We start from the raw sequence: 13182 nt of genomic DNA, 5'->3' as shown, positions 1-13182 counted from the left end.
CCCGACCGCTGTGCTACTTGTTGAGTCTAATCTTGCAGTGATTCACGTGTGTACTGTATTCCATGTGCGCCTTGGATCACGGACGCTTCTAACGAAATTTGGACGAAACTGCCGAGCTCCGAACACGCATTTTCCGAACGAGCAACGCATTTGCCGAACGGAATTGAGCGGGCGGTCGTGCGTGAAATGCGTCCACAAAGCGTCCACAAAGCGTCAGAATCGTTGCTAATGGATCGATAACGAAATTTCGTCCAAATTCCGTCCAGATTTCGTTGCTACTCGATCGATAACGAACTTTCGTTGGAAAACGAAATTAACGGAGGCGTTTCTTATTGCGCGTACTGTATGTCTCCGCTAATGGAATCCCTTTCCCTATCCCTGCAATGTCTTCATTTTCTAAACCCTGAAAGCAGGCTGAAGACTGAAATTCCCTAAAGTTACATTGCAAACAAGAAAGCGAAAGAGGTATTTCTGGCTGACAACAGTACTGAAATGCAGGGTTGCTGACCATATTCATTTGTGCCAAGTTCTGATCACTTCTATTGCTATTACTTGTGAACATGCGGCAATTCCTGCCATGCCAGTCAAACCACAAACTGGCCAAATGCGGAACTGACCATCAAGAATTGTAACACTGACCAACTGCATGCAAGGCATGGTACATGTACATGTATGAAAAGAATGGCACATCTACACAGTACCTTTACTTGGATCCTGATACACGTTTTTGTTGTTGTTAAGTTGCATGCTATGTACGATTGAAAAAAAATCTTAGCTCATACAATGTACATGTTCTTTGTACATTTTCAGAACTTACACTGATGTAAACCAAGTCTGCAAACTCTGACCAAATTGAAAGTCACCCGCAGTTAAAGGGACTGTGCAGTATTGGTTGAGGTGGGGATTCATGTTTTGAACATTTTTAAGTGAGATAATGAAAAGCCTCTTATGAAATATGAAAGAGCATGCAATTTTAAGAAGGATTCAACATTTATTTGATGAAAATTGGTTTTCAAATGGCTGAGATATAAAAAAAAAAGTGCTAATAATAAAAGGCGACATGCCACAACTTTATTAGGATCTCTTTCTTTCACCTTGTTTTTGGATATCTCAGCCATTTCAAAACCGATTTTCATCAAATAAACTTTTGATACCCCTTAGAACTGCATGCTCTTTGACATCTCATACAGTGGTTTCTGAATATCTCGCAAAACGTTTAAAGCTAAATCCTCGCCTCAACCAGAACTGTACACACCCTTTAAAAATGCTGCACTGTTTCACAATGTATTGATCTCTTCCCCCATCAAATGTGCAAAGCTGTGATGGAAATAGTGGCTGTTTTCTCAATCTGCACCTGGCTCGACACCCTTTCGGTTGGCCTCAATGTACTTATGAACATGCTAAGCATCCGATGGAAAAGCAGCTTTGCTGAATTCAGCGCTGAAATTGAAAGCTTTGCCTTTGCTAAAACGCACAGTATATCATGTACCATGTACACAGAATTTCCCTGTCACAACATTTAGGCTGTGTGCAGCTCATTGCACAAGTGGCATGCACATGAATATGTTCGACAAAGTGCACACGCACAAGACAGGCTTAACATGAGCTGATAACAACAGGTTAAGGTCCTGTATAGGGGGCTCTGAAATGCAGATTGAAAACATGTGATCATGTGAACTGCTTTTTTTTTTTTTTAGGAGGTCGCATTCTGTGACTTCTCATATTGTATATTTCTTACCGAGATTGTTTGCACGTGATCTTGCAGTACAGATTTTGTTTCTTTTTTCCTTCAAAAGTAAGTGTAAGCCTTTAATTAACATGTCCCACTGAAATAACAATTACCATGGGCCCTCAACAAAAAGTTCAGAAAGAACCTAATTGCAGAGTCATAAACTTCATACAATTTGGATAAAATAGCATACAATAAGCCAGTTTGGAGTTCTACTTAGCGCATGAGCAGAAAAAGGCCATTTTTACCAACAGTCAGGTTTGTTTTTTAATTCAAAGATAAGCATCTGATCTGTGATACAAACTAGTGATTATTCATGTCATCCTTGTAAATAGTGCTTGCAGGTGGTATCTCCCTGACAGCAAGCCTCGCATAAGAAAGAGTTTGTGAATTAATTCATTCAATCAAAAATAATAGAATGGATGCTTCCCAAAGTGTTAAAGGAGAGACAATTATGGTCCCCTGGTCAATGCAAGATGATTTTTGTTTGAACATGATTGATGAATGCCATGTACACTGTTAAGTCACGCAAAGCTTCCTTATGCACTATGTTGCTTTGAAAATGAGTAAAATGCCTACAACCAACTGTGGAAAAAAAAGGTCATTTGTACTAATGTGTATATGAGCTACAGTTGTAACTCTGAAGGGACTTTAATATTCTCCTGTTGCTTTGACAAATTGTACCTGACTTTCCCTTGGTCACTGCCAAAAATATCAAGTACAAGTTTGAGACAGAACACCCTCCTTTAATGGAAACTCAGTTGGTATGTACACACAGCAAAAGGGGTGGAACCCCCTTTTGAAAGGCCTTTAAATTTTCACAAGAATGATGCCTGAAATAGCATCCCCATACTGTAGGTTATTATAGCAACACGAGCCAAAGACACATATGGACCAAATTGTCAAATTAAATGTAAAACCATGACAATGCATTCAATGATCACATGTTTGCTACAAAAGTCACCCCTTACAATATTCTTATCCTGCATTAAGGCACAGAAATTCACTACCACTCAAGTACAACTTCCTGCATTTAATATCGGGTTCTTGTAATGAATTATTCATGTTTATAATAATACAAACACATGTAAAACAGGACCAGTATCTCATCTGACTAAGCAAAAATAGACTACAACAATGACACCAAGCAGTCATGACATTCATAATGCAAGTAACAATTCATTGAGCACTGCCAAAATGAGGTACATGGTTGAAATTCACAGGAAAGCATGTGTACCCACCAACTCTCACTGAAAAACTTTAGATTACAGAATATGGCATTAAAGCCAAAACATAGTTCTGGTACGCCAGCAAAATTGTCAAATTTCGCTCCGAAATGTACACGTATATATATATGCCTAAGAAATTAGTGGAATAATGCTGTAATAACAAGATACATGTTGGGTAATGACGAAAATGCGAAATATTCACCTAAAATGTTCGCATCTCAGAACTCACCCGATCGGGGTCAGTTTAACTTGGACTCGGGGACAACTCGGCCTCACTATGATGGCGGGGCTGAGTTGTCCCTCTGGATTTTACAGTGTTGTACAGTTGTACAGTGTTGTCCCCGAGACCAAGTTAACCTGGATCCTTCTGGAAAAAAAGTCGGTTTACCGACTTTTATTTATGATCTCAAAATACTCCGAAACAACTCATCATCCCGGCAAATCGCGTCAGCCAGGTAAGTTTCTTGGTAGCCTCTTTCAATATATTGCAAGCAAAAATGAAATGGTGCAAAAATGGTTCTCAGACCCTTACCAGAACTATGTTTTCACTTTAATGTTGCAGGTGCTGATCAGTCACAGGAATGAGAAATTATCAAAGACTACTGCTGTAATAATGTATTGATTCCAATCGATATATCATTCCCCCATGGAAGACCCTGTGTAGACAACACTTGCATAAGGTTTTAAGGAGTATGACAAACCTGAACAAATTCAAGATGACTTCAACAGATGGAGTATTAAAAAAAGGGGGGGGGGGGAGAAAGCACAGAACAGTAGCAGTTTCATCAAAAGCAGACCTAGAATAAGAAAGTTAAAATGACAATCTGAAAATAGTTCATAGTGTACATTAACATGTCATACTAGCTACTAGCTACAACCATCGTACAATGTCATTTTTAATGGAAATTAGATAATGCTACTGGTCATGCGTGTTGTAGCAAAATCAGTCCGTCCTCAATGGCTTAGAAACCCAATTATTTACTAGGGGTTTGTCAGGTTTTGCTGTCATCATTTTTACCAAAGTTTGTCGGTCTTACCTGAGGTGGATTTGCAGAGGTAGTGTCTGGCCAGAGTGTTTCACTGGTCACATGACCCTTTCCCAAGTTCACCAGCTCTGGCTCCATTTCCCTGGCAGCTGGACAAAGGAGTCCTGGTAAAAGAAATCACACTGCTGGCAATGTAGGGTCCATGAATCTGTAATATTAACAAAACAAGTTCATGCTGTGTGTGTGTGTGTGGTGTGATGCTCATACATTTACACGTGCACAATAATCCCATCATAATGGCAAAAAAATTTAGTAACAAATGACACCACAAAATAAATACCAGTAGGATGTGCCTTTATAATCATATTTTGGGACGCAACATGTCACACTTTGTGATTTTTCACTTAGCGCCATACTAGTCAAAAGGCTGTAACTTTTTCATAGTACTCAACCAGTCATATCGCAAAAATTCAGGGACTTCACAATTTATTGTACATTGTAGATCTAAACTTAACAATGAATTCTTCTTTCACATTACTGGCTATGAAAACACAAAGTATTGGAAAATTAAAGGCAGAAGTGAACAGTAATTGAATCATCAGAGATCGGTTGTAACATTGATTACAGTCTCAAATCTTTTACTCGTAAACAAACATTCAATCCTTCGAATCATAATTACAGATTGTACATGTATGCATGATTCATGATGAGATTTTATGATTACATTCCTGAGCACAGATGTTCTAGCACTTACAAATTGTAATCTAGAAACATGCAAGGGCTCTACCCTAGGAAATGACCCTCTGCTTGTAAAAAAAGAAAAAAAAAAGGAAAAGTATACAAGTTATACAGTGGTAGACAAGAAAAATTTTGATTGCAAGATATATTTTGGCTGTCTACTTGCAAGTCAGATTCTTTAATTTTGATGATTTTTGTTCAGACATGTTCGTCACTTTTAAGCCCTGTTTGTAGACAGTGTGTGTGTGTGTGTGTGTGTGTGTGCATATGTGTGTGTTTCTTTTTAACATCTAGGCCTATACCTATACCTAGATTTACTCTGAATTTCACAAGGTGGCTCCATCACTAGTACATCTATGTGATACGAGTCAAAACTAGTAAACCAGGCATAAGGCCAGAAATGAGTATCCACAATGAATTTACTGCATACGCTTGTACCTTTAAAAAGACCCTTAAGTGATAATCCTCTTACAATACATGTATGTACTGCACGTGTATACCACCACAGGCCTCAAATTAACCGACGGCCACCGACGGCCATGGCCGTCGGTGCCCCTCTCGTTGGCCGCAATGCCTTTGGTTTTTTGATCAAAGTTACGGCCAAAAAAAATGTGCCCTTTTTCTTGGGGCCGTGGTGCCCTTTTAGAATGAAATTTATTATTTATGACGTATGATATGCCCTTTCTCAAAGTCTCTTTAATAAGCTTAAACAACTTTCCTGATCTCAAATATCATACCTTCAGTTCACTCGCGTCCCGATACATCTGATTCAAACTCCTATCTTTCCGAAATACGAGACGACGTGTACACATGTACGCCCGACTGGCTTTTACCGTCCCGACTGCCTCGGCAGCGCAGCGGCCGCGAGTATGTACTAGCTAGGCAGCGCATATTCAGATAGAGTAGTAAAGAGTGAACACCAAGTTCACCAAGAAAAAAGAAAAATCCCACGATGCCAAGGTGTGCCAGAGTGGGGAATGGGGAGGGGTGGAGAGAGAGAGACCAATCAACAGAAGAAACCGCGCGTACTGGCGCATTCTTGGAGGTAATGAACTGTCTGTCACAGGCTAATCATAGCAATCTACACGCGCACGCAAATTCCTTTGCCTTGTGGTTTTGCCAGCCAGCTGTCGGAATGTGCTTCGAAGTTTCATGGCAGCCTGGCCTGGCTGGCCTGAAAGGGTGTCGAGTTTCAATCAATACCTACTGTTGTTTTATTCCTGTTTTAAAAAATGTGGTTTCACCTGATAGAAACGCGGAGATCGGGAATGTGTTACAGCTGTAGGGAAGAGGTTTTTGTTGTGTGTTGCACTTTGTGTGTGCGTGTGTGTGTGTGTGTGTGTGTATTTGTTTGTTTTTCTCGGTTTGTTTTTCTTCTTTCTTTTTTCATAAACACCAAACATGCCCTTTCCAATGTGGCCTTGGTGCCCCTCTGACTGACTTAAGTGCCCTGGCCTCTTGGAAAAAGTGCCCTTTTCTAAATGGCCGTGCCCCTCCAAAATCCTATTTCGAGGCCTGCCACCAGTAAGCTGCAAAATTTTCCTTGATGTGAAATATATGCACGTAACATCCATTCTTGCCATGAGTTTTCAGGCTATAAGTGTATTGTAATAGGAATACATATGTGTCAAAGGCATGGTTACTAGAGCAGTCAAGCATACTCATACTGTACAAACAGTAGCTAGCGGAGCGCATTATACACAGAATGCACATAGCATACGTGTCTGCTAGCATGGTTGTACACTGTACACTCACATTATCAAAACATTATATCATTATGCCATGAATCCTCTTCTGACGCCTGATCAATTAATAACTACAATGGTCTTCACTTTTCATATTAACTAGTTCACTCCTGGTATTTGGATTTCCTTTTCCTTCTTTGAAAAAGGTAAACTAATTTAACGATTGCAGGACATTGTTATGAAAGTTCAATGGACATGTACACCAATGCTTGGCATGCCAGTATCATCTTTTGAAAACTGTTCATCTGCTTGTAGAAGGATGGAACTTTTCTGGAAATCCCACCGAAAACTTGTCCAACAGACAAGTGGAAAATGAAGGAAAGCAATTTAAATCATTTACTGTATAAGTGCAGACTGTATGGTCAATGGCAGTTAAAGTGCAATTTTCAAATTAGGGAATCTTGACCTGTCAAATTTGCATTACCACAGTTGAATACAACAGCAATGAACCTTCATACGCATTACATCATAAACAAGTTTCCCCCTGAAATGATTTAATCTACATGTATGTAAGCCTACAGTGGATATGACTCGGCTGTCCCACACTTTCCCTGAAGGTAGACTACTGATGATTCTAATAATACACTCTTATTTGAATATTTGATTATTGATTTAAGTTTTAAAATTGACTTTTGTACCACCTCCCCCATTCAATAACATACAGTAGACACAAGTATATGACATTCCAAGCCTACACATTTGTGAGGGCATCATGTAAGACTGTACGTACATATGTACTTTGTACATAGCGGTATACAAGTGTACAGTGTAGTGTACCTACCAAAGATAACCAATCTACTGGTACACTCGTGTAGTACATGTATGGCACGGATGTGGAATGAATTATAAGGAAATAATGTATTCTGTGGAGGTGTACAAACGTTGCACAAAACATTTCAATACTTCAAAGGAAAGCTGAGCAAAAGTGATAAAAGCACATCCTTCTGTTCAAATCGGATCTCCATGTAACGCAATATTTGCAAATTATATCCTTGCACACTTGTGTAGTATGGCACGTATGTGGCATATAAAAGGAAATACTGTATTCTGTGGAGGTACGTGTATACATGTACAAAAGTTGCACAAAACATTTCAACACTTAAAGGGAAAGCTGAGCAAAAATGATAAAAGAACATCCTTCTGTTCAAATCGGATCTCCATGTACAATGTAATGTAATATTTGCACATTATATTCAAAATTTTACAGTCTGTTTTCATGTGGATCCTATGAGGATTACATACATTTACCAGTACATATTATCTGTTCAATGTCGTGTCAGTGATCTATTATTTCATATCTTCGATTCTTGGTAAGCAGCAGTTTAAATAGTATTTCCAAGAGCTACTGAAGCAGTATAACTTGTACACCTACATGTAAGTATACTGTTCAATATAGTAAATCTATATTATTTCTACGTCTAGATCTAGTCCCCACTACTGTAAAAGTGGATATTTTCGCACAAGTAATATTTTGCACTCGGCTGGGTCAGATGAATTTCGCATGCTCTTAATTCCGCAGAATACTTACAGGAGCGTATTGCATGCAATCATTCCAATGCTTTTTTTTTGCGCTATCTTCTAGAAGCGTGAAATGTGCAAAAAATTTCCACTTTTACAGTAGTCTATACTGGTACAAATGTAGTTCTAGCTAGGTTTATAAGTATTTCCGACAATCATGCACTTTAGGGCCCTGTATAATCAGTACCTCAGCCCTGTATGCCAAGTTGATACCCCATGAACCACTAAGCACTGAGCAGCTGGTGAGCTTGTTTGTTTGTTTGTTTGTTCATTTTCCATCTGACAAGATGGCTGGATAGCCCATATTCAGCTACGTTAAGCTGGTCTTCCATGGGGTCCAGTTGGATGTGAGGTGGGACCACTTCACCGGGTTAAACACCCTGCTCTTTGCAATGAATGAATGAAGCGGGATCTTTTACGTGCATGAGTTGTTGCTCTCTCATACTAGAGGGGACGGTATGTTTACACACAACATTGCTCGGTCAGACTCGGGTTCGAACCCGGGCCGCGTGATCATGAGGCAGACGCGCTACCAACTGAGCAAACTCCATACAAGCTTCTCTTGTATGGAGCACTGTTTGATGTGCATGTACATGACCACTGTAAGGTCGCTAAAAGCCCGCCTCACACTGTGATATTGACAAGCAATAGGTACAGCTGCGATGTGTTTGACTGAAAACTGAGCGATATCGATGTTGTTGCTCGATCTCCATTACAGGATAATCAAGCTTTTAAAGCTTGATTATCCTGCAGTGGAGAGCAACATGCTATACATGCCACTGTATTTGCTTGATTTTAAGCCCACCGCACACTGTGCTATTTCTTGCACTGCAATGTTGCATCGCAGAAAATTGCCAGATAGCACAAAGTGTGAGGAAATCTGCATTACAACAGCCTCCGATATTTTGACGTAGCTAGCCAAGTTAATCACATTCCGTAAATATTTTTAAGCCTCCTTCATCCATCCGCTGCCGTACAAACCACCCGAGCAGGCGAGGCATGTTTGTGAGGCGAGGCGACCTCCTTGATATATAAATAATAATGTGACATACAGCTGTATCCATTCTAAAATCATATGAAGGCTGAGAGTTTACCACTGTTAAGTTCCGTTGTGCGCCACACACAGCTCAGCACCTGTCTGCTCACGCGGTGCATGAAAAAGGGCATTTTAGAGCTTTAGAGCAAACGGCGCAAGCTAAGGTACCAAAGTGCATACACATTGACACACACACACACACACACACACTGCTACATCTCAACACGAAATCCACAGTACCAGAACACATGCTGTCATGACGATGTCGAAGCCCCAGTGTCTGACAGGTACTCAAATTTGCATGATCGCACTGCTCATTTAGGGTAAATGGCATATAACAATCGTGAAAAATTACCCTACTCATTCACTTCACACAGTGTAGATCTATCTGTTCATTGCATGTGTCACACCACCTCCATTCACTTTACACGCAAGCGCGTGTACTGCACTGAATAAGTGGGGTAATTTTTCTCGATAATGCCAGGTAAATAAAATCTTGTGCCTCTAAAAGATCTAGATGGTCTTGATGCTTCTAGACCATCTACTAGGGTCCTCAAACTGACAAAAGTGCATGATTGTCGTATTTCATGTGAGATGTGTGACTTTTCATAATGAAATTTGAAGAATTTTGAAATTCATTTGAACTTGGCATGACATGGATACAAAATTACACATTGATTACATGGATTCCCTACCTCTGGCCTTGTCACTAACGTTAGAGTAAACTAGACATAGATCTAGATCTAGTAAAAAGCAAACAAACACAAAACAACAACAAAACAAAAGTTCCCTACGTTAGACCTAGTGGGCCTAATGTTAGATTCTAATAAAAAGAAAACAAACAAATGAAATACAAATATACATTTTACGTAGCCTAGGGCCTAAATCCAATGATTTAATAAACTTGTACTTGTACAGTAGTAGAGTGTAGAGAGTAAAACATTTTCCTGTGTGTTCTGTTGTCGAGAATCTCAGTTTCTACATAGCAAATATCTTGCATGAACTGCGACAACACCACTGCACATAAGCAAGTGAGAACGTCCTATTCGTAATCGTAGTCGTACTCAGCCTACGCCAAGGCTACAGTGGAACACTGGCACTCCGGAGACGGGAGTCCTGTTTCAGTGTTTGTGCGGTGAAACCAACTGTGTTAATTACCCCTGTTCCAACAAATCACAAAGGATTCTGACTGTAACTACGTGATACATCGCTACACTTTGATAAAGTTTCATTTACCCACAAGATCTTGGAAGGAACGTCGGACACCAGATGTATTTTACAGGGCAGAAGAGACTACACAGCTCGCTGAGGCGACGACCGTCGTGTACGTTTGTACGTAAAAAAATATGACCAATGATCCTACATACATTTTCTACGTGTTGTAGGGCCTAGCTGTGTATTGTGTACAGTTAGCTAGCTAGTCGGGGATCCATTGCCACCATGGGGAAGACGGACACAAGCATTGCATTGTGCAGCAGTGTGCATAATAAACTGGTTCGGACGTCACCCTGTATGGAATTAACCGCAGAGGGCAGTATCTGTAATTGATGGAAGAGTTTCTTCGTTGCTTTGTGATTGGGGAGAGAAACTTCAGTCGAATATTGACCTCGTCTCAATAAAAGTGGGCGGTTTTCAGGAAACCAGGATTTGAGTTGTTTATAATACATGTGTTTGCATTCGTTTGTTGTTTTTTTTTTCAACTTTCTCATTCATCTCTTTCTTTCATGCTTTCCTTTAATCTTTCTTTCTTTATTGTTTTCTTTGATAACCAAAGATTATAATTATTGTATTATTCTTTATGGGTCTATATGTATTTGATTTCTATTCATTTTAATTCAGCAACTGTTAAACATTAAATAAAGTGCTAGTACAATGTCTTCAAAATATGATTGATATTAGACATGCTGACTTCTGTTACCTCCATGGTTATCCTGTTTTCATAATTGTCCTTCAGGCAAAATTCACATATGCTTTTAGTTTATGTTGTAATCTTCATTTTCTTTTAATTTTTATTGTTGTCTTTAAGCCATAATAACTTTTCCACTAATTTCTATAATTCATGAAAATCTGTCTGAATGTGAACCAGGATAGTTGAAGCCTGGCCAAAGTTTTGATACCTTCTCATAAAGAAGCAATTTAGGCCCCTACACTGTAAGCATGCCAAATGTTTTGGATTGCAAGTCTTAAAGCCCTGTTGACGGTTAGTTAGTATTCTCTCTGGTTCTTTTAAAGATAAAGTTTATCAAATTTAGTCTTCTTCGTCAAAATACTGATGTACATGTACATCATGGTTTCCCATAGTTAACTATAATAATCTCGGTCCAAGCAATCTTTCAGATAAGATTTTGAAACTTAAACTCTTTTTGTGTGTGTTTATTCATGTCATATTCCAAGCAAGACAAGTTATGAGAGAAAAGGAAAAAAGTTTAGACAATACTTGATATGAACCGCACTGAAAAATGAGCGTGTGCCTCAATGAAGAAGACACGTTCACAATGTCACATTTAAAAACAAAACTTTATATGTGAGATTTTACATAATAAAAGAGAATATAAACATGTGTTCATGCTTGATAAAAAGATCACAGACTTATGGCAGTAAAAAGAAAAGGGAAAAAAAAAGCTTGAATGAATCAGTATTTGTGATGATAAAAAAAAATTGATGAACATGTATTTTTATGCCTCCACCACAAAGTGGTGCCGGAGGCATCATGTTTTCGGGTTGTCCATCCGTCCATTCTACCGTCCCTCCATGCATAATCAATTTTGTGGACAGACGGTAACTAAAAAACCTTTTGAGGTATCCTAATGAAACTTGGAGGGGGTGAAGTTGTGCCTAACAACTTTTGGGTGTGCATGCTCAAGGTCAAAAGGTCAAGGTCAAATGCTCAAAATTTCACTATTTCCCCCATATCTATGCAATGCCTGAAGATATTTTCTTGAAACTTAGTGTATACATGTACTGCCCAATTAAGATTCTCTGGTGAGAGTTTCGGGTTATGAGGTCAAAGGTCAAAAGTCAAGTGAAAAATAAAATGTTAAAATTTCACTTTTTTTCCATACCTTGGACATGGTTCAAGGTATCTTCATGGAACATAGTATATGTGCATGTACTGACTGGCAGTGAATATTATCTAGGGAATTTGGGGTCATTGAGTCCAAGGTCAGAGGTCAAAGGTCAAGGTCAACTCTTCAAAATTTCACCATTTCCCTCATATTTATGCAATGCCTGCAGGATTTTTTTAAAACTTGGTGTACATGTATTACCCAATAGAGATTCTCTGGGAAGTTTTTTGTTTGTTTGTTTTTTTGCCATAAAGGTCAAAGGTCAAAAGGTCAGAGATCAAGCGAAAGTGCTGAACTTTATTTCTTCCTCCATATCTCGGAAGTGGCTCAAGTTGTCTTGAAACTTGGTACATAGGGCATATCTATTTTCTGCCTGTCACAGTGATTCTCTTATGAATTTTAGGGTCATAGGGTCAAAGGTCAAAGGTTAAAGGCCAGGTGAAAATGGTAACAATTTACTATTCTATACAGAAATTGCATTTTTTCCACCGTACCTTGAAAATTACTCAATGCATGAATTTATAAAAGAGTCAAAGTCAAGTAAAAAATCGTCAAATCCCCAAATACATTGCTCTCCCATTCATCCGATTATACCTAGGTCAAGGAAGGTGAACATTCAACACATTTGTGACAAACATGTCAATATTTTGCCAATTATGTGAAACTGTCAAACACACTTTGTCTGCATGTACTATATAGACCTATACTAGGAGAATCATGCATTATGGCGGAGGCAGACCAGTCACCATAGCGACATTTCTAGTTTTTTAATGGAACTGATGGACAACATCTTGATGGAAGAATTGCATGAATTTGAATGTAGGCCCTACTTTTTATTGTACAAATACTGCTACTTCTCCTGATAATAACGGATATTAATGAAAACTAGAAAAGCACTGTGAGAGCGCAGACCTCCCCCAAGCAGCGTATAATTTCCACCAATACACATCACATGCTGAAAAACTGTCCAAAATAATATATTTCCCAATAGGAAGCCTTTCATGATGTGATACATCATCAGCTTCCAGCTGGTGTGCGCAGGGCACGCGCTTTAGAGCGTGTAACCCCTGAGAGGTCAAACTGCAATGACACTAATGATAATAATGACAATAGACAATGACAATTTATTAATCCAA

At 39.1% G+C, this 13182-nt stretch overlaps 1 protein-coding gene across 1 annotated transcript in view; it reads right to left on the bottom strand.

Moving 5' to 3' along the window:
- LOC140238299 (uncharacterized) overlaps positions 1-10310 on the bottom strand; it is a 61527-nt gene extending 51217 nt beyond the window's left edge. Inside the window, exons 1-2 of the mRNA XM_072318235.1 lie at positions 10218-10310; positions 3996-4152 (exon numbers count right to left, since the gene is read on the bottom strand). Of these exons, the coding sequence (XP_072174336.1) occupies positions 3996-4082 (87 nt within the window). The 5' untranslated portion in view covers positions 4083-4152; positions 10218-10310. The remainder of the gene's footprint in view (positions 1-3995; positions 4153-10217) is intronic.
- Between the last annotated feature and the right edge of the window lie 2872 nt (positions 10311-13182).

Source organism: Diadema setosum, chromosome 14 (genome assembly GCF_964275005.1).
Source record: "Diadema setosum chromosome 14, eeDiaSeto1, whole genome shotgun sequence".
In the NCBI taxonomy this organism is placed as follows: Eukaryota; Metazoa; Echinodermata; class Echinoidea; order Diadematoida; family Diadematidae; genus Diadema; species Diadema setosum.
Note: the sequence above shows the minus strand (reverse complement) of the source record. Positions and strands in the feature narration are given on the sequence as shown.